The following is a 20,015-nucleotide window of genomic DNA, read 5'->3' as shown; positions in this document are numbered from 1 at the left end:
CATTTTCAGCAAATGTAAACGCTAAAAGAAAGCACTCCATCTCTCCAGCAGACGGGCTGTCAAGAGACCAAGAATAAAGATCGAGAAAGTCTGTGATGGGAGGACATTTGGCTTGATTGATTGGGTCAGACAACAAAGTAAACCTCGGTACGCTCAAGAGAAGTATCCTGTGTGCAAACACAAGTTAATATTGATTATTATTTTAAATCTGTATTTGGCTAACAATGGAGAATCTATAGGTGCAGGACTGGACTATATGTGTTTTGGCCTCAGTTTGTAGTAGGAATTGTCAGAAGAGCTGATGGGTCAGAATGCAATCTGCCATTACTTAATACTATGAGCAGTAAGCGAACACCGATTGAGCTTTAATAAATATCAGGGAACAGATATCGGCATGCAAAAGCAGCTGACGATTCGCTCTGAGAAGTCGTCTCTCAAACTCCATTTCCGCCTCTCAAGTTGCTCGTTGGACCGTCATAGCTGCAGGCCATGGCTGGAAGTCATATATCCCTAAATGATGGCTACACCAGAAGTCCAAAAAAAGAAAAAAGAGTAGCGTGCGCACATCCAGGCAAATTGCACACAGGTACAGGACAAAAAAAAGTATAAACTGCAGAAACAAGAGAAAGGTCCGCACACTGTTCAGCTGCCAGTGAGCAACTTTATTAATGACAATGTTTCGATCCAAAGGATCTTCTTCAATACACCAGAAGTATCCAGAAGTTGGCCATCGCTCCCAGAGGCTATTCAACATCAGACTGTAGTTGATATGTAGAAAAGAGAATCACTCCCATGATTCCCCGCCAGCCCCAACGTTATCTTTTGTTTTGATTGAGAGCTCCCTGGTGGTGGAATCTACAGTACATACTGTGCCTTTAAAGAGTTATTTTATCTTTTAAAACTTTTACCTTTTAGAATATACAATAATAAATGATGTATATGTGGTGATATCATGTACAAAGATAAAAAAATAAAAAAATTCTGGTTAGCACAGCTATTACAAACTCATTCTATACGATTATGAAGGCATAAAACAGCGTTGTTTAACATCCAACATAACTAAAGATTTTAATATAAACAATAATGGCTTTCATAGCAAAGTCTGATGGTTTTTAAGAAAAAAAATTCCAGTTTGATATGATCAAATAATGATAATGTAATGTAAACAAAATTTGAGCGTGTGCTACTATTGAAAGACAATATTTGGTCTTAATAAGATAAAAACAATGACCATACTTGCGAAGCTTGATGCAAAGGCAACTGGACTGGTTGATGATCTTGAAGACACTTGGCCTCATACAGATCTGCTTCTCTGGTTATTCATAATTAAAATCTGAAAGAAATGGTAAAAAAAATTATATTTTGCTGTCCTCTAACATGCTGGTCAGAATCACATGGCATGTTTGGTTTATTGTCAGAGTAAGCACTGGGTGTGTCTTCATCCTAAATAAGCTGTATGACTTTAATCTATTTACATACAGGACAATACAGCTATATCTTTTAATCTAGCTCTGCTCCATGTCTTTTATTTACATTGACCTCAAACGCCTTCCCATTCTAAACTGTGTAAACTTAAGCCAATACATCAGGTATTCACTACACCCAAGGGCCGAACAATTCATGTTTACTCGTTCAGTTACCCCATTTTGAAGAAAAAAAAAGCCTTGTCAGTGTCGTTTGATAGACTTGTTTTTGTCCAGTGTCCATTGTGCCCAACCCTGAGTAGTACTGCGTTATGCTTTTTTTGCTGCATCATTAGCGACTGAAGGGGAATGTGTTATGTCAACGACTGTGGTGAGTACCTGAGCTGTATCTATAAAAAGAGAGAGAGAGGAAATAGTGCCAACTCACCTCACCCAACCGAAGACACAGGTAAGTCGCCCAGTTCAGAGGTTTATTAAATGGCTCTCCTTGGTATTTTTATTACTTTGCTTTACATCTGCTTTGTTTACATGCATGCTTTTCCCATGATTCGTCTATTTGATGAACATTTGATTCAAATCAAAAACAAATACTTTAACAAGATGTGTCAAGGTTTTGTAAATTTGTTGTAGTGATTCTTATCGGTGATATTTCTTTGTTCAAATCCCTTGTGTACACAGAAATCTTTTTCAACACCAGAAAAATGTTTGCTCTTTTGATTTGCATCTTGACACTGCGTCAAGTGCACTCCGACTGTGTTTTGGTGAGTAAGGGTTGAATCATTTTGACTATTATAGGAAGTTTAAATAGGAAACTCTACATTATAGATTTTTAAAAAGTAAAAAAGTATGTTTCAGGAAATACAGTAATTTATATTATAGGTGTGTTATGTCTTAGACTGGAGTAAGCTACAAAAAACAAAACATTCTGTATTTGTTTTAACATTTTGTCTTGTAATAGATTTCAAAGTTTTGCATGTAAAATCTGTGATGAGCAAGTAAAACTTTATAGACACTAATCTGGAGTTGGGACATTTGCAATGTAATAAATACAGTTTAAATGCTTATATGTTAGCTTATCAATGTTTGAAAATGACAGCTAAAATATTTAATACTGATTTAATCATACTGTACTACGGAGCAAAGAAGTTGAATTCGATATTCATCACATTTTGGGCAACTAACTATTGTAGTGTTAATTTAGACAACATCAGAATTTCCATCCATCCATCCGTCCGTCCGTCCATCCGTCTGTTTTTCCATGCATCCGTCTGTCCATCCATCCGTCCGTCCGTCCATCCGTCTGTTTTTCCATGCATCCGTCTGTCCATCCATCCGTCCGTCCGTCCATCCGTCTGTTTTTCCATCCATCTGTCTGTCCATCCATCCGTCTGTCCGTCCATCCATCCGTCTGTCTGTCCATCCATCCGTCTGTCCGTCCATCCGTCTGTTTTTCCATGCATTCGTCTGTCCATCCATCTGTCCATCCGTCCATCCATCTGTCCATCCAGTCATCTGTCTGTCCATCCATCCATCCATCCATCCATCCCTGCAATTTCTTCCACTTAAAAACTGGTCCATCCCTGATGCTGCACCAATCCACCAATCAATCCCACAATACATTTTGCTGTTGTGAACAAGTCCTTGAAATACTTGAATTCCTTCACTTGGGTCAAAGACTCGCTCCTCTTACTTACCGGAGGGAGCAATTCACCATTTTCCAGCAGGAAACCATGACCTCAGACTGGGAGGTGCAGATCCTCATCCTGACCATTTGCACTTGTGTGGACGTTAGCCCAACTATATCTAGCTGGTAACGCTACAACTACCACATCAACTCCTATTCCTTCCAAAGAGGTGTTATTCCACCTACAAGTCTTCGCTTCCAGGGGTCTGCATACCTAGGTCCCCATGTTTGCCTACTCGGCTCACATAGCACCCAACCCCTTTGCCTATCCTTTCATCTGAGCCAGATCAAGACCCATGGATGGAATCGTCACCAGACACTTGCCAAGCTCCTTTCAGGGTCTGACTCAGACATTAACACTTGTACAGTTTTCACATTAGCAGAAATCTCCTGAAAAAGTCTGAATATTTCCCGGACCTTCGTCCGCTACTTCAGCGTTGTTTTTTTACATCACGTCTCACCTCAGGAGACCCCCTGCCCCCCCTCCCGTCTGTCAGGGATAGTCTCCCTCTGTGAGGAACATATGTGAACAGCCAGGTCGGGAGAATCTGCGGAGCAGTCCTCCCGTAATTATCTAGATTTTATACAGAGTGCATATGTGAAAACGGCTTTGGTGTCCCTTTTCCAGACAAGTTTCCTTACTTCCATTTAGGTCACTTTAGGTTTTGATGAAGCACTCATTTTACACTCTTTCTTTACCTTTAAATGTTTAATTGATTAGTTAACTTGTCTGCTGTGGTTTTGTATTTGACTGTCCCCTTGCCTTTATTCTCCTGATTGTACATATTGAAACTTGTTTATGTTTAATTTTGTATTTGTTGTTATATTCCCAGTTAAACTTCTGCTTTACTGATGAAAAATTCTTCTCTTTTCAAATGCACTCCTCTGCGGTCTGCGTCCACGGTGTGTCCACAGCAAAGTAAGAGCTAAATTTAGTACAACAGCCTTGTTTATCTTAACAGAGGTAATATATCTTCAAGCATTAAGACCACCCAATAAGACTCTCAGTAAGATTATGGGATTTGTCTCAATCCTTTTGTGTTCTGTTATGTCGAGCCATTTTGAGAGTAATTAAACCAGGATGTGTTTGTGAGTCATATACTCGATGAAATTAAGCCTCCAGAGTAAATATCACTCTTTATTATGTCCTTAATCTGGTGTTGACTTACTGGTTTTAAGTGTGTGTGTGTGTGCATTGCTGTGTATGTGTGTGTGTATTTGTGTGTGTAGACATTTGCACAGAATACAAAGCAGTACAGGACGAGATCGTTGACCTGCATAATGCCTTCAGGAGAGCCGTCCAGCCCACTGCCTCAGACATGCTGATGATGGTAAATCCTGCTTCCTACAGCTCAATAAAGATGGATCAGAAAATATTTGTCTTAATCCCAAGCAAATGTTGTTTCCTCTGAAGGAAAACCAATAAGGCTGATGAGCTCTTGTGCACAATGCTTAGAGAAATCATAAAAAGCACAAACAGCTTTTTGTGTAGTTTGATGAGTGAGCTGAGTCAACCTATAAGGAAGAGAACTTCAACTGTAGTCCAAAACCATAATCTGGCATGTTAGAAATGATGAATGAGTGCCAAAAAAATAAATAAGAAATCTTGTCAAAAATGAATATCATCCTGGATATACAATGAAGTTCTTGTGCTTAAAACTTCTGCATTTTCTTTCACTGAAATCACATCCTCTAATTCAATGTTAGCAACTTTACAACTACATAGTATGCAGTCAAAAAGTCTGTTAGTCCACAGAGAATAAAGATGATTTATTTCCTTTCCCACATTATTAGAAAGCTGGAGGCGTAAGGTTTCTGCTCAAAAGCAAAAAGTTAAATCTCTCTGTTTGTACTGGAATTGGGTTTAGGTATTTGGCCTCAAAGGGGAAGGCCACTTCAATCACAACCTCGGCATATTTCAAGGGCTGGAGTGGAACATATATTTTGAAAGATTCTATCAGGGATTCTTACCGCTAAAAACAATGATCGGGTTATCGAAACCACTATCTTGTAAACGAACGGATGTTTTCCCTCTGCGTTGGAAATGAAACTCCTGATTTCTTTGGATTTTGTTTCTGTATTCCAGAGCCACAGTGAGGATCTGAGAGTCAACTCTCAGGCCTGGGTTGACCAATGTATTCTGGCTCATGGCAAACCCAGCACCCGCCTGCTGGATGGTACTTTCCACATTGTTTATCCCCGCTCTTACTATTTTGATTCCATTAGTCTTTTACTTTTCAAATGTCATGAATTTAACTAATCCCTCAGAGATAATGTCAGACTTAGGGTTCACTGTGAACTGACTGACCTTGTGACCAATCACAGTGAGCCTTATCTTATCTGCAGTCGTTATATATTCTTTTAATAACAAATTACACTGAGTAAGATAAGTTATCATCCTGTAGCTAATCATCATGAGGGGTTTTTAATGAACCCTGCTTTATCTAAATAGTTTAATCAAGTGGGACATAAATACTGTGTAGAACTTGTGCTGTCACATGTTTTTCTTCATTGAGTAGGATATGAATGTGGCGAGAATATGTTCTACTCAGCCGTGCCGTACTCATGGACGGAAGTCATCAATGCCTGGCACGCTGAGGTGCAACTCTACCAGTATCCTGAAGGCGCCACCAACATTACTGGTCATTACACGCAGGTAAACCTTAGCTGTTGCCTCGGTAACATTAACGTGTTGGTAGAAACATGTTGTATTTTCTACAAGAGAAACACAGTTGTTTTCTTTGTGGGAGAATCTTTAACCAGTTACACATTTATGTATCTGTCTCAATACCTTCTTGCTTAAAAATAATAAAGCAGCTATAATCAATATCTGAAAACAACCAAAAAGTGCTGTTATAGAAGAGGGTTACAGGTGGTGATTATGACATGATCAGTAGCTCACTTTGCAGTTCCCTTCCGTCAAACAGAGCGTTTGAGCTAATTGTTTTGGTTTATTTTTGGGGTTCAATCTCAGTGATGTGGGGACTGCAGGCCATGACTCCCCAAATTTGGCCCAGAAATTAAAAACACCTGACATAAGGGATTAGAGCTGACAGTACTGTTAGCTACGCAGCTAATTTAGCAGAGCTGTTGGTCCATCAGAAAGCATCTCTCAAAGCTATGTGGGTGACTTTTTCACATATTATTAAGTTGTGTTTTTGCACAGTATACATGGTCCACTCTGCTACAGTGTCTTTTATTGCTATGTGGTCTGGTAATAAACCCTTCCTCTAGAAGACAGGGAAGACCTTAGAGTTCTGTGAGAGCAGCCTGGATGCCTCGAGGCAAACCTGGCAAAAACCCCGCGCTACCCTCTTCTCTAAAGTCAAACTGGATTCATTTGGTCTCAGGGGTAACGGTCACATCTCCCTCCTGCATTCCTTATAACGCCAGCCTCCCAACGGGGCAAAGCCCAAATGACCTGTGTCCCGTAAAGGGGGGTGCAACGTGGCTGAGTTAGCACTGCAGCTAGTGCTTGGGCTCTGCCCGGAGGGAACACTTGCTCAGCTGTCTCATCCCTGGTGTGCAAGTCCAGGCAGGAATCGCTTTAAATATCCTAGCTGCATTAAGCTGCAATAGCTGAGTCTGTAGGGACTTGGGTTGGAAACCAGAGAGTCATCAGTCCAAGTCCCGGTGCGTACCAAAGTATTGAAGTTGGTCAGGAAGTTGGTCTGGTGGCTGATGAGGTGCCATGTCACTTCCTGAGTACTGCCAAGGTGCCCATGAGCAAGGCATTAACCCCCAGCAGCTCTGGTGTAGTAGCACCACTCTGACATCTTTCCATTAATACATGTCCATAGGTCGTGTTTGTGCATGTGTGTATTTTGGGCCCATGTGATAAGAGGCATGTATCTTCATTACAGAGTGTATGAAGATGTTTGTAAAAACACGATCAACGTTACTCTCTGTTGTCAAACTATGCTTCTTTCCCATCTAAACAAAACGTTCTCTTCCTCGTCTCCCTCACTCCCACTGGTCAATAATAAACTGTTCCACTGAGCGCCCACATGTCCGGAGCACTTCCATTAAAGACTGGATTTGCAGCTGCATCATTCATGTATTTGCAGTACTTTTGATATTAATGGACTTATTTTTCCAGCGCGTTTCAGTCCTTACATTTGTTTCAGACTTTTTCATTTGCTTTTCAATTACTACTGTATCGTTTCAGATTTTTGCTGCACGTTCTTCCTAATGCACGTCGTTGTTTCAGCTGTTCAGACTTGCTGGCCACCGTACTTAGGAGTGAGATTAAATAACGATCTTAAGACAAAACATGAATGTGTCTGAACAAACATCATGCATGAGTAATTCTTTAAATAAAGTCACAATGAAATGCTGACCCTTTGTTTTGTGTGTGTCATCAGGTGGTGTGGTTCAGTTCCTACAAAGTTGGCTGTGGAGTTGCACTCTGCAATGACGTCTACCTGTATGCCTGCCAGTATTACCGAGCGTATGTGACACCCATGAAACAACACATGACCATGTTTTTGTCCTGAGGAGTTTGACGCTGGTTTAGAAAGTATTCAGTAATGTATCAGTGGTTTGTCATGTGAAGTTGGTCGAAAAAATTTAACTTTTTGATTTGTTTCACAGAGGAAACTTCATGAACACTGAGCCTTATAAGTTTGGAACCCCCTGTGCCTCCTGTCCTAATGACTGTGTGGACAACCTCTGCAGTAAGTCACAGACTTTAAGAGTGGTTTCACATTAGGGAACCGGGCCTTCATATGAGTACGCTTGACCTGAAAGACCGGTTCATTTGAACAGTATGAACTCGTACCATACTCGTGTACTGTGCCCGATTCCACTCGAAGAGGGGGGTCTCGGGTATGATTCATGTGTTCTCAAGGACAATTAGTGGGAGATGTGAACGCATCGGTGCTCAAACAAGGAAGTGGACCGCTATATGACACCGTCGTAACCGCGCATCACGAGCCCAATTCATCCTCTGAGCTGCACGAAAGCATTTTGTTAGGAGGAGGGTTGAGGGTGGCGTCTCTGAAAGAACAGAAACATCCACAGATAACAGTATTTACTCAGCCTGCAAGTGGTGGCCATGGTTGCTTCTTCTTCGTTCTGCTTCTTGGCAGATTTGCAAATCAACTATGTGCATACTGCCAGCTGCTGTTTCGGACTATATACAGTACATACCAAGTGTACTCGGGCAGAGAACGATGTTAGAAATTTGAACGTAGACCAACCGGGGAGGGGGGAGCAATCGTGTCTAATGTGAAAACGCCCTAAGACACATATTGTGGTTTCCTTGTCTGGCAAAAAAAAAAAAAAAAATCATTTCTGTTTCGTTTCAGCCAACCCTTGTCCTTACGTCAACAAGTACAGGGACTGTCCATCCCCGACAGAAGTGACTGTATGTGACCAACAGCTGAGTGAAGAATGTCCTGCTTCATGCAAATGCTCCAACAAAATCATTCCCAAATATTAAAAGTAAGCCCTTCAGATGCCTTTGACGCAAGCAAATGAACATGTGCCCATAAGACAAATAGGTGTCCCCTTTGCTTGCCTTCTGTCAGAGGTTCATTTGAGAATATAAATGTCTAACCTACACAAGGCGGGACGTATTTAGGGACATATCTCCATCTCAGCTTCAGGAATTGTAGAGTTATGAAAGCACAATGAAGACATTGTGCAATATAATGCAATCAAGAATGTTCATCCTTGACATTATCATACAATAAAGAATCATCAGAAAGTAAAATGTGCATGTTGTTTTTTTTATGGCTGATAATATACATATTTTATTGTATTGAGTAAGTTAGTAAGTAAGTAAGGGTCTGGAGCCTCACCAACTTGTATTTCAGAAAAGCTGAGCCCCCCACCCACAGGACCCATGAAAATCTTTTGATAATTTCTTACAAAAAATGTATAAAAAACATATCAGAATATGTCTACACACTTGTCCTTACCAAAAGACCTTTGTATAAATTTCAGCAGGCAGGCAGAGCCTCGCGCCCTCCTGAGATCTTCCCCTGATAGGGAAACCTGTTTTAAGGAATCACAGACCAAAAAGATTGGAAACAATTGCCCCAGATATTAAAATGTTGGTTTGAAAATAAGTATGAATCAGTGAGCTGTCAAAGGGAATCCACAAAGAAAATATGCAGCACAATAACCAAAAGCTCATTAACCTCTGCACACCAGCAGATGGCACTGTTGTACAAGTCAGCGGACCTCCTTCTCCGGTATCTCACAATGTGCTTATCTGCCTTGATCTGATCCAGTGGCCTGTGAATAAACTGCATTTAATCATGTAGAACAGTGTCAAACCTCTACTCTCTCTCTCTCTCCCTCTGAAGGAGAATGCTAGAATATAAATCTATATGAACTACATGTTACACACACACACTCTACAATGTGGGACTCCTGTTTCAGGGATCTTCTCACCCTCCATGAATTGATCATTTGTGGTGAATCTGTTCATCTAATCTCATATGTGACAGATCTATTTTCAGAAGAAACCTCTTTCAGCATCACGAGAGGCAGTTGTTCTGTGAATGTTATTACTTCACCATGAGGATAAGTTCATTGTCACTGTGTGCTGTCCTCATAAAGAGGAAGAGCGGACACACAATGTGACTCCAAACTGATAAAAACAAAAAAGTCATGTGAGCCCTTCAGAGAGATTATAGCTGACCGCAGCAGCAAGCATATTGACTAAACACCAAAGAAGATGTTAGGAATGATATAGGGCAGAACAAGGAGAAATATTGTATTACTAAAACTCATTATTTTCACCAGGTTTGTTAGTTTAAAAGTACGATAAGCACATCAAATTTATACTTAATTATGTAAGTTTTATAGTTTTCTTCTTGCTCTGCTCGTAGAAAATGTTATTTAACTGTCTTTAGGAGAAACTAAAAATTCCTGGAGCTATTATGTATGAAAGTGACCCAGTAGCCTAATGATTTTGTGTGTTTAGCATGCATGCTTGTTGAATTTTGTCTATAGGCCATGTATACTTTTTTATTGTGTTTTCTGTAGGCTATTCTTGTTGATTGTAAGTTTTTGTTTTTATGTATTTCCCTTTTGATGGTTGTATTGTGTTATACTGCATGTCTTATCGTGTCAGTTTTTTTAATCATTTTTGGGTGTTGTGTCACTCTTGATGACTTTGTATAGCTTTGTATATAATTTCTCGTTGACCTTCTGTCCTGTTAAGTCCGTACTTAATGTTGTTTATCTTGTTCCTTTTGCATTTTGTGCTCTGTGTTTTTACTTATTGACTTATAGGGCACCAAATACTCGCCTCACTAAGAGTGGATGCTCCATGTGCTGTATCTTTAACTATGTGCTTGCACCTAAACTAACAACGCACTCACTGAAAAACCAAATTCAGCAGGAAAATTGCAGGTGAAATGAAGTACAAAACACACACTTGTGACTTGCAATTGAAATCCATTTGTTTAGCCTACATTAAGCCAGGGGCTCCCAAACTTTTCAGCTCCCAAACTCCATGAGACTGGGGACCCCCACTGTCCCTGGAGGTGATTAAAGCATAAACTGTACTGTAGCGCACAGCAGCACACACTAATAGGCCTATCTCAACACTGGCAACACAAAAGAACAACACAGCAAATACAACAGCGATATGCACAAAAAGAAAGGCAAGAGGCAGACTACATGTAATTACCATGTATAGACTTTGAAAGATAACTGACAGCATTGTGAACTTTGATTAACATGTGTGGATAAGCAGGCGATATCACATTTTTCTTTATTACAAAAAAGGTAAGTAATAAAGGGGGCTTTTTGTCTTTGGGTTTCAAAATAATTAGATTTGATTGACATCACGGTCTGTGCTGCCAGATGCGCGAGACACAGACAAGTTCGTTCCTTAGCAACCACTCCTCTGTGAGTGACGGTTAATCAAAGGGCACGTAACGACACATCTCAGTTTAAAGTTCATTTTTTAAAACTTAAACGGAAGAAACACGGACTTGTCGACGTTGACTGAAAGCGGAGGGGTTGTCTGCCTTTGTTTACAAACCAGGGGGTTGAACTGAATGGACTTCAGAGTGGCTGTGATTGTGAAAACTAACTTCATCCAGCTAGCTTGCGGACGAGGAGGCGCTAACGTTAGCTAGCCGCCTAGCTCTGCTCTGCTCAGCTCAGCAGCAACCAAGCGGCAGTCTGACTGCTCAGTTGCAGCCACAACTTAAAAAGGAAGCTCGTCCTTCTCATGGAGAGACAAGGCAGCAGCGCTAAAGGCAAGTACACAAAGCCACAGTTCGCTTTAAGGCTTTTCTGAACGAGTAGATTTTAACGGATAACTTAACATGCCTTTTTGTGTGTTATTTAACGTAACATTTCCGACTAATGCAAAACTGGAGAGGGTTTTACTACAGAAAAAATCCAACATAAAGGGGGGGGGGGGGGGGTGCTCTCAGATGAAAACGTTTCAAATGCACTTAAAACTTACTGAAAATGCAACGAAGCCCTCACATACAGGGAAGCAAGTAATTTGTATGCGTTTATCACGCTGCATTCACGGCGGTAGTCCTCACTGGTTGTAAGTTAACATCCGCTCTCTGTTTAAACGAAGCGTGAGTGCTCAACGCTTCTGATTCATGCCTTTTTTGTATGTATGGCTGTGCTCTGTGCACGGCTTAATGCATGCTACTATTAACGTAACTGATGTTACTAATGTCACAATACCTAATTATGCTAATCGCTGTTGTTTCTCTTCACAGAGCACAATGCACGGAGCGAGCCCGTCTGTCTGTAGGAACCTGACAGATATGTGCACCGAGAGATGATATGGCAGAATTGCGTGTTACAACGAGGCAATAGGACAGGCAGGAAATTGGAGTAAAGCTGAAACATAAGGCTTTGCTACCCAGTAGCTTGCCAGCTTGTGTGTGTGTGCGTGTGTGTGTGTGAGAGAGAGAGAGAGAGTGTGTGTGTGTGTGTGTGTGTGTGTGTGTGTGTGAGAGAGAGCCTATGGCGGAGTTTGGGGAGAACGGCAGCCTGCCTCCATTGAATCTTGGGGATACGGCCGTGCCCAGCGACGAAGCAGCTGGGAAGACGCATTGCGAAGTGTCGGTGCTGAATGGAGACTGTGGGATATCAGATAATATGGTCGGCTCAGGATCCCATGTCGCACCTGGCATCCAAGCCGGGGTGGAAACCGCCAACACCTCTGTGGGATTGGATGGCAAATCGGAAATTCCACGCAGGAGCAGCATTATCAAGGTAAACACTTAAGTTAAAGTCTCTGTTAAGCCAGTCATTGTGGTGAGCTAGCCTGCACATCCTGCACTGCAAAAATGGTGTAAGAAGTTACAATGCAAAAAAAACCCTGCTGTAATCTAATTAGTCTCTTTTGTAACCTCAATATCAGTAACCTTACCTAGAATGTTATAAGACGGTTTTCATAACACAGGCATGTAATGGGATCACAAGAAACACATCCTGTACTTTGTCTGAATATTTTACAAAAGACATTGTGCTGGAAATCTTTCCCTTATGTGATCTGGAACTCAGTACGCATATAGATAGATATGTCTGCATGTAAAGGGGGGGGGGGGGGTTATAGTTGCAGTAATGTACAGAAGCAAAGCAATGAAAAAGCATACGTCAGACAATTACCATCTGCACAGTTCTACAAAAAGATACATGTGGGGGAAAGCTCTATTTTCTATGGTAAAAAGATTAATTTAAACAAAATCAAGATTGCACATGCATTGAAGTGGACTGAGGTACATGATAAAGATCATGTTTAGGCAGCAAAGGCAACCTGCCAAATCTAAAACAATATTGCACTTGGATGGATGTTAGATACAGGATACATAAAAGAATATAAATATATATAGTTGTGATGTAATGTTGAATGATACTGGTAATGAAATAGAATATTGAACATTGTGTTTGCTGACTTCATATTTGCACAGATTAATGACAGGGTCTGCCATGACATTGGCCAAATGATGCGCATTATAGTTTCATATAATTTCTATGACTTTTCAGAGAGGGACTTTAACGTTTTCAAGCACTTGCCTCAAGGCAAAGGACAATTTTGGTATCCCAAACCTACGTAAAACGATACAGAAATGGCAAGTTAATAAAAGTTGAAAAATCAAAAAAGACACGCACATCCCTCAGTGGGTGCTGGATCCAAAAACACAAATAGGTAAAGAAAAGCAAACAAAGGCCACACACTGAGAAGCTCCTGTGTCGAGCCAACATGCTCTGCTCCTCAGACTAATAATTTAATATAAGTTACCACATCTTCCCTGACTGTAATAATTCAATAGTTTTTTAATTACATAGTATAATAATGTTTTTGTTAACATATGGACAGTGCATTTTTCCTAGATTACAATCAAACCCACGCCACATGCCTCACACTCACTTGCTCATTCCCTCCCTCTCAAAATTTAACCAGTCAGTAATGTGTGCCATGACAAACATTACAAACATTTGTTATAAATATTGAATAGCTTATAATAAAGTGGCTGTCCAAAAGAATATTTAGGGAAAGGTCTTTTAAATTAGCTAAATGTCATTATCAGGAGCTTACCAATGGTGCAGTGAAAGATATTGGATCTAAAAGCCCTAAAGCAAACAAAATATTAGAGGAGTACAAAGATGACATGCTTCACCTGCTGAAGCTTCTTTTGCTGCTGTAGAAGATGAAGAGCCAGAGCTTTGGCTTGAGCTAGAGCGACAGTCTGATGTCAGGAAGAGTTGTCAACTGTTTACATTCAGTTTCGATCATAAATCAACGAGATGGGCTCAGAGTGTTCAAAGGTGTGAACCAGGCGGCTAAGGCAAAGGAGTTGGAATGTTTGTGGCTCAATAAATGTGGGAGGGTAAGGCTCACGGTATGCCTTTTTAGTCACAGCGGACCACCAGCATGTAATATTTGGTGTCAAAATAAAGTATCTTTTTGTTGCCATGGGCCATTGTTAATGTCAGTCCTTAATATTATCAACGTAGTAAAAAGAAACACAAAATAAATCCCTGACAGTGCTGGAAAATAAACAGTTTTTCATGACGTGCCTTAAGATGGCACTTCAGTCCACACCTTCTCCAGGTGCTGATCCACACGTTTCAGGTGAATATGTAAATGACTAACACTTCTCTTGACGTGAAAGCATGTCTTAACTATTTGGCCTCAGAATCCTTGCGCTGCAGACGATAGATCTGCATTTTAGGTTCCTTGTCTTTTGTATCGGGGCGTTGGGTGTATTGCTTCAGAGGCATCAAACATGATGACACTTCCTCACATTGCTTCAGTGTACTGTATGTTGAAACCCTCTGAGACGTTGTCTGTATCTAATGTCAGCAACTCTGTAATGCAAGTCTTGCTGCTGTATCTGTCATAATGTCAGCCTGAAGGAACAAGATTACAAATGGTATGAGGGAGTGACTGGGCAGTACTGAAAAATGTATAATTCTTTACATTATCGTGTTATCCTTGTCATTACCAGTACTCGTCCTCTACATAGCATGGCATTTTTTTCTGATGATGCTTACATTCAAGTTTTAGAGGTCAGTAAATTAGTAGTCAGAGTTTCATTCCCTCTGGGGCCAGCTAGATTTAAAATGCATGAGCTGGTGTAAGGAATGCGTTGAGAAGCACTTTTCAAATGGCAGTGTCTGATGTGTTTGAGTGCATTTGGTGGCTTAATCTTTTATTACCATGTGCACAATCCATTCCATTATAAGGTCTTTGATTGATGCTTGAAGTGAGATATCTCAGCTTCTCGCTGTTTCACTGGCAGATTATAGAGGCAACAAATTCTTGGCACATTGTTGGTGTTGAACTTTGATGTGCCCTCTGCCTGGAGATTGATGGGGGTAAATCGACATTTCTGCTTTGTAAAGTTCCGTGTAATCTCTCGCTGTACAAGAAACTGTCTTACTTCCCACGCCATTATAGTGCAATTTATTTCAGCTTCCAACTCAGATGTCCAATTTATGCGATATCAGGTCTGGGAAAGGGAGTGGAACCTATTTGAATAACAGAAATGTCAAACTTTTGACTGCTTTTTGAAGACGTTTTAAATGTATTTTAAGAGATGACAAAGGCTTCTTTATCATGTTCCTGTCAAGATGAATGCCCCTATCCAATTTAGTTAACTGGACCAGAGGTTTCAACATGGTGGTCCAGTGCCAGGGTATCCATGCAGAGAACACATCATTCTGAATACTCAATGACCTAAATGACCTCAAATAGAGCTCAAATGACCTTAAAGTGCCATATCAGACTGCACAAAGAAAGCCTTCATGGCAAGGCATTAGAAATAAGTGAAATGCACAACAGGTTAGTTTGAAATTAATTTGTGGCGTTTGCTTAGCAACAGAACACACAGATGGATAAACAACCAATGACTCACAGCAGAAATGCTGACTTCCGATAAGCTGCAGCCAAAATTAATGTCATGCCAACTTAGCATTGGAAGAACGGGGACTGTTACCAAGGTTTTGTAGTAGACTGTAAACCATGATTGTAGTCTTAGTGACATCACCCCATTGGTTTTCCGAAACTGGTTGAGTCATAACCAGAAGTTGCAGCTTGGGTTTGGGTTGATGTGGGAAGAAGAACTTGTTAATCAAGATTTAAAGAAAATCTGTGATACCATCCAAAATTAATACTGCTCATGCACAAGTAAAGGTCATTTGTTTTTGCTGTCAATTATTGAGCTTTAAAGGAGCAATATGTAACTCTGACACCCAGCGTTTAAAATGGGTACTGCAGTCCAAAAATGCGCTGTCTCTCTCTCTCTCTCTCCCCCCCCTCCTCCCTAAGGGTCAATTGATTGCCATGTTGCAGACACTGAAGCATCAGCTTGGCTGTCAGAGAATCCAGCACTTCTTTAATGTCTGATGATATAGGTTACTTTATCATTTAATTCAGTAAATATCTTACAAATTGCTACTTTAAAGATAGAAGGTCAGACCAGGTAAAAATTAGACATTTGAATTATTTAGGGATATTGCAATCGGTGCATCTCTAATTATAATTTTGCCTTTACAGGTGAGGCTGTCAATGAGGCTTTGGGTAGAGAAAGTGAAAAGATATGTCATTATTCCTAATTTTCTGGTTTTGGCAAAGAAAGAAACTCAATCATTTTGTAAACAACTATGCAGCAAGCTGTGACCTCCTCTACACGCCAATATATTCTCTTAGGCGTTTTTTGTTTTTGACAGCTAGGACAATCGAATGCTGAACTGATAGGATGGTTGTGCAGGGTTGGAAGTGTGTTAACAAGGCAGCCAGATTCACACTGTAAGGCATAACCCCCCTCCGTTTTTGGTAAACAGCTTCTACGAAGTGATGGGAGGATGTGGTCGGGACAACACCAACCACACCAGCTGTAAAGCAGAGTGCTTAACAATAATCTTCTATAAAGGTTTCTGTCGTAACATATTTGGTGGTGTGGGTGTGTAAGCATGCATGCTTGTGTGGTGACTGAGGGGGTAAGCTAATAGAACATCTAAACTTAGACCTTTCTTCCAGAAATGTATGTGCACTGTCAGAAAAGTAAAGCGTGCAGTCCTCAGTTGACACAGTGAAAACCCTTTCATATTTATTAATATGATGTTTCCTGATTTCTGAACTTTGAGAAATACTCAACTCAGAATACACTCACCTTCCCACTCATGCTTGAAATGATTGCCAATTTTCAAGTACATCCAGAGGAGCTACTCTAAACCCTCTCACTTTCCGTTAACACACTCAGTATATTTCAAACTGTTGTTTTGCTGCCTCATGATCCCCCCCCCCCCCCCCCCCAGGTAACCCAGATGCTCTTTTTAATTAGTAAAGTTAGACCTACGGGACATGATTAGGGTTACACTTGTAAACAGTTTAATGCTACAGAATTACGAGAAGTATCTATGGTTGTTTTTAATTCTCTGGAAACCATTTCTGACCACAACCTATCCCCACATCCTCTTTATGAAAGATTAAACTACCAAACTATGACAGCCATTTTTCCATCTGTATCAGGGTGACTCAAAGATAGTTTTTTGGTTTTGCACTAATATGCTAACCTTCATTTCCCCAGAATAATGTCAGTATAGTGAAAGCTCCAATAAGGAGAAAAGGCTTCTAGTCCTTTTATTTTGTTGTTGTTTTCTGTCTGTGAAATATAAAAAAAATAAAAAAACAACCTTGAAAAGAAAGCAAGAGGCCAGAGGCAGAGTGGATTTGTCTGTGGTGTAGCTCCAGGTTTTGAGTTTTTTTTTGTTTGTTTACATTTTCTCATAAACTACCAAACTCTTTTGAATTAAAACATGACTTCTCATCAGTGTTAATTTTGTGAATGAAAAACGATAAATGGCCGTTTTTTCCATGTCAAAGACCAGACGTTGACGAGCTAAAAATAGATCTCTGATGATAAAAACCCTGGCGACACGTATATTTAGTTTTCATTAACGAGACAAAAATTTAAGTGGTGGGCTGTTGGACATTCAAAATCCATGAATCTATTGTCCACTCTGAATCTAATCTGTCATCAAGCAGCTGAGAGGCGCTGCTCCGTTTCAAATACGCAGACATGCAGGAAAGGAGCCACAGGTCGGATTTGAATCTTGGCCGCCCGCTCTCGAGGACTTCACCCTCTGTACACGGGGCGCCGCGTACTTACCACAGGGCTACCGGCGCCCCACCAAGTCTATTTTCGACGGAGCTCGCTGCAAGCATGTTTCAAGCTGAATAGAATCAACTCAGACAGGAAGTCAGAAAATAAAAAGGGAAGAGCATCTGGTCAATTTCAAAATAAAAAACAATAATCAGACTCCCGATCATATGTTCCATCACTTTATCAGCATTACGTCAAAACAGACACCAAATGAACAACAAATCAACCTCAGAAAGACAAAGCAACATGTTATTTGCAAGTTTTCCTCCATATTCCAGCGTGATCTTGTATTTGTCCTGTGATCTTGTAAACCTGTGTGTGCAGCTGCTCATGGCTGCGCTTAAGCTTCAGAAATGGAGCGTAACGAACTACCGGTATGTGGATATTGGTTGTAAGAATACATCTAAAATAGCTGCTAAAACACTGCTTCACATCAACATTTTTCTGATATGAGATTTAGAAGATCTTAAGAGACAGCCTTAAGGGGATACTTCACCCATTTGCATTAAGCTTTGTATCATGTGATCAAACCTGGTAGTATTTTTGAATGGTCGTGCATGCCGCCCTTATTTTCTCCTGAGATGGAAATCTTTGTATTTCTAAGAGAAGTCAGAGCAGTGTATGTTTAGGCTAAATAGTGACAATGTGTTACAAAGGCACTGTGTATAACTGTGAATAATGGCTTAGGTGTTTACTCGTCTATTTAAACAGTCTTCACAAGTCACTTCTAACCATGCTGCATGTGGGTGGCCAGTGGCCGGAGAAATAAGGAGCCTGTTGCCACACTTAATTTCCCGCCTCACATCTCACCTCAGATCCTCTTCAGCAAAGACTATCCTTCCATTGCTTAGTTAAAAATACTTATTTCACAGTTTTGCTTGGAGTATGAAACAAACTTGGTGTTTCAATCTGCTAAATGTGAAAACAATACGGTATTAGTTCTGGTGGAACAGCAGGGCTATGATAGTGCATCACAACAGTTTTAAACGGGAATCCTGTTTTTCTATCATACAAAGTCGGGCTCCGTGGAAATGTGTTCTGAATTACACAGTTCAGCGCATGTCATCTAAGGTGTGTTTGGATTAAAATGAATTATGTGTCGCATCTAATTTGATCATCTACTCTAGCAGCAAGAAAAGCAAAGATTACAGTACACTCGGTTTTCTTTTCTTGAAAATACGACTCCTGTGAGGGCTCGATGGGAGTCTGAATTCATGTTTTAAATGTGTAGAAAGGTGAACTCCTGGGCTATTGTTGAGGGGAGAAGAGAATAATCAGCTGATGTATGATTTTGTAGGTGTGTGTTGTCTTGGTGGTTTTTCTGTGAAGTCTTCGAAATATTATTAAGCCCCCCCTTCTGCACATGCCTGCTGTTTCTCTTTGGCTCCTTCTTTGTGTGCCGAGGACTCTTTCATCTCTTTGTCAGAAAGTTTCCACTGTACATCTTTTGGCATTGAGCTACACTGTGCTCACCTAGTTTGTATTTGACAGTAATGATTTTAGATAAAGTTTCCTTCAGCTTCAAGACTTGGCAGTGGAAGGCAGCACTCGGTTGTAGATTTACTTCAAACACTGTAAATGTTTTATATTGATGTTCAAGTGTTTTGGTATTGCTTTATGAGACAAAGTATTATAGTGATGAAATGCTTCAAAAGATGCTTTCAGTATGTCTGCTGTATGTCAAGTACCATTTAATATTTGTAATAATGCTTTCATCAGTTTAACACTATATTTATAAATAGCTCCAAAACCCATGATTCCATTCTGCTTCCTGATTAATTGTGCTTAATACTTACAGGTGTTTATAGTACAGCACATTACTCTATTTGAGTACCTTCACTTGAACGGGTAAGTGTAGTCATTACTTGTTCTACTTCGTACGACCACATAGAGAATTGAAGCAAAGGACAATGAATCAGGGGAATTAGGTGTGAAACAGAATCTCTCCTGAATTGACTTTTGAAGACGCCTTGAGCAAGTAACCTAACTTTAACTCATTCACACTGAGTATCCTGGTTCAATAAAGTCCTACAGCCTGAAGTAGTTTCCATTAATGCACCAGTGCTTCTCCGAGGTTTTTCTTCTAAAGGCCGTGGCAGGGTCTGACGGGTACATTTACTTTAAAGATTTGAAAGTTATTACCATAACATATTTAAGGTACTTAAATGTAAGAAGTAGATATGATTAATGGGGACAGTAAAGGTACATAATTGATGAGCCTTTTTCCATCTGAGTATTTTTGTGCTACAAGAGCAGCATGCTTTACTCTCGCGCGTCAATTAAAGCACTAAAAGTCTG

The 20,015-nt window shown here is 40.4% G+C and overlaps 2 protein-coding genes across 3 annotated transcripts in view; both read left to right on the top strand.

The window, feature by feature from the left end:
• Positions 1–1,722: 1,722 nt before the first annotated feature.
• On the top strand, positions 1,723–8,671 carry LOC132983546 (cysteine-rich venom protein). 2 transcript variants are annotated; one of them, XM_061049890.1, is made up of 8 exons: positions 1,723–1,872; positions 2,103–2,189; positions 4,339–4,439; positions 5,195–5,285; positions 5,628–5,764; positions 7,473–7,558; positions 7,702–7,784; positions 8,418–8,671. In XM_061049890.1, exons 1-8 carry the CDS (start codon positions 1,773–1,775, stop codon positions 8,549–8,551), a joined length of 819 nt encoding a protein of 272 aa, XP_060905873.1. In that variant the 5' UTR covers positions 1,723–1,772; the 3' UTR covers positions 8,552–8,671. The 2 variants fall into 2 exon arrangements, with proteins under 2 accessions (XP_060905873.1, XP_060905874.1); XM_061049891.1 differs by lacking the exons at positions 1,723–1,872; positions 2,103–2,189 and adding an exon at positions 3,408–4,027.
• Positions 8,672–11,820: 3,149 nt separating this feature from the next.
• LOC132983538 (inactive phospholipase C-like protein 2) overlaps positions 11,821–20,015 on the top strand; it is a 49,949-nt gene continuing 41,754 nt past the window's right edge. The window contains exon 1 of the mRNA XM_061049881.1: positions 11,821–12,318. Within this exon, the coding sequence (XP_060905864.1) occupies positions 12,067–12,318 (252 nt within the window). The 5' untranslated portion in view covers positions 11,821–12,066. The remainder of the gene's footprint in view (positions 12,319–20,015) is intronic.

Source organism: Labrus mixtus, chromosome 11, assembly GCF_963584025.1.
Source record: "Labrus mixtus chromosome 11, fLabMix1.1, whole genome shotgun sequence".
NCBI lineage: Eukaryota > Metazoa > Chordata > Actinopteri > Labriformes > Labridae > Labrus > Labrus mixtus.
Note: the sequence above shows the minus strand (reverse complement) of the source record. Positions and strands in the feature narration are given on the sequence as shown.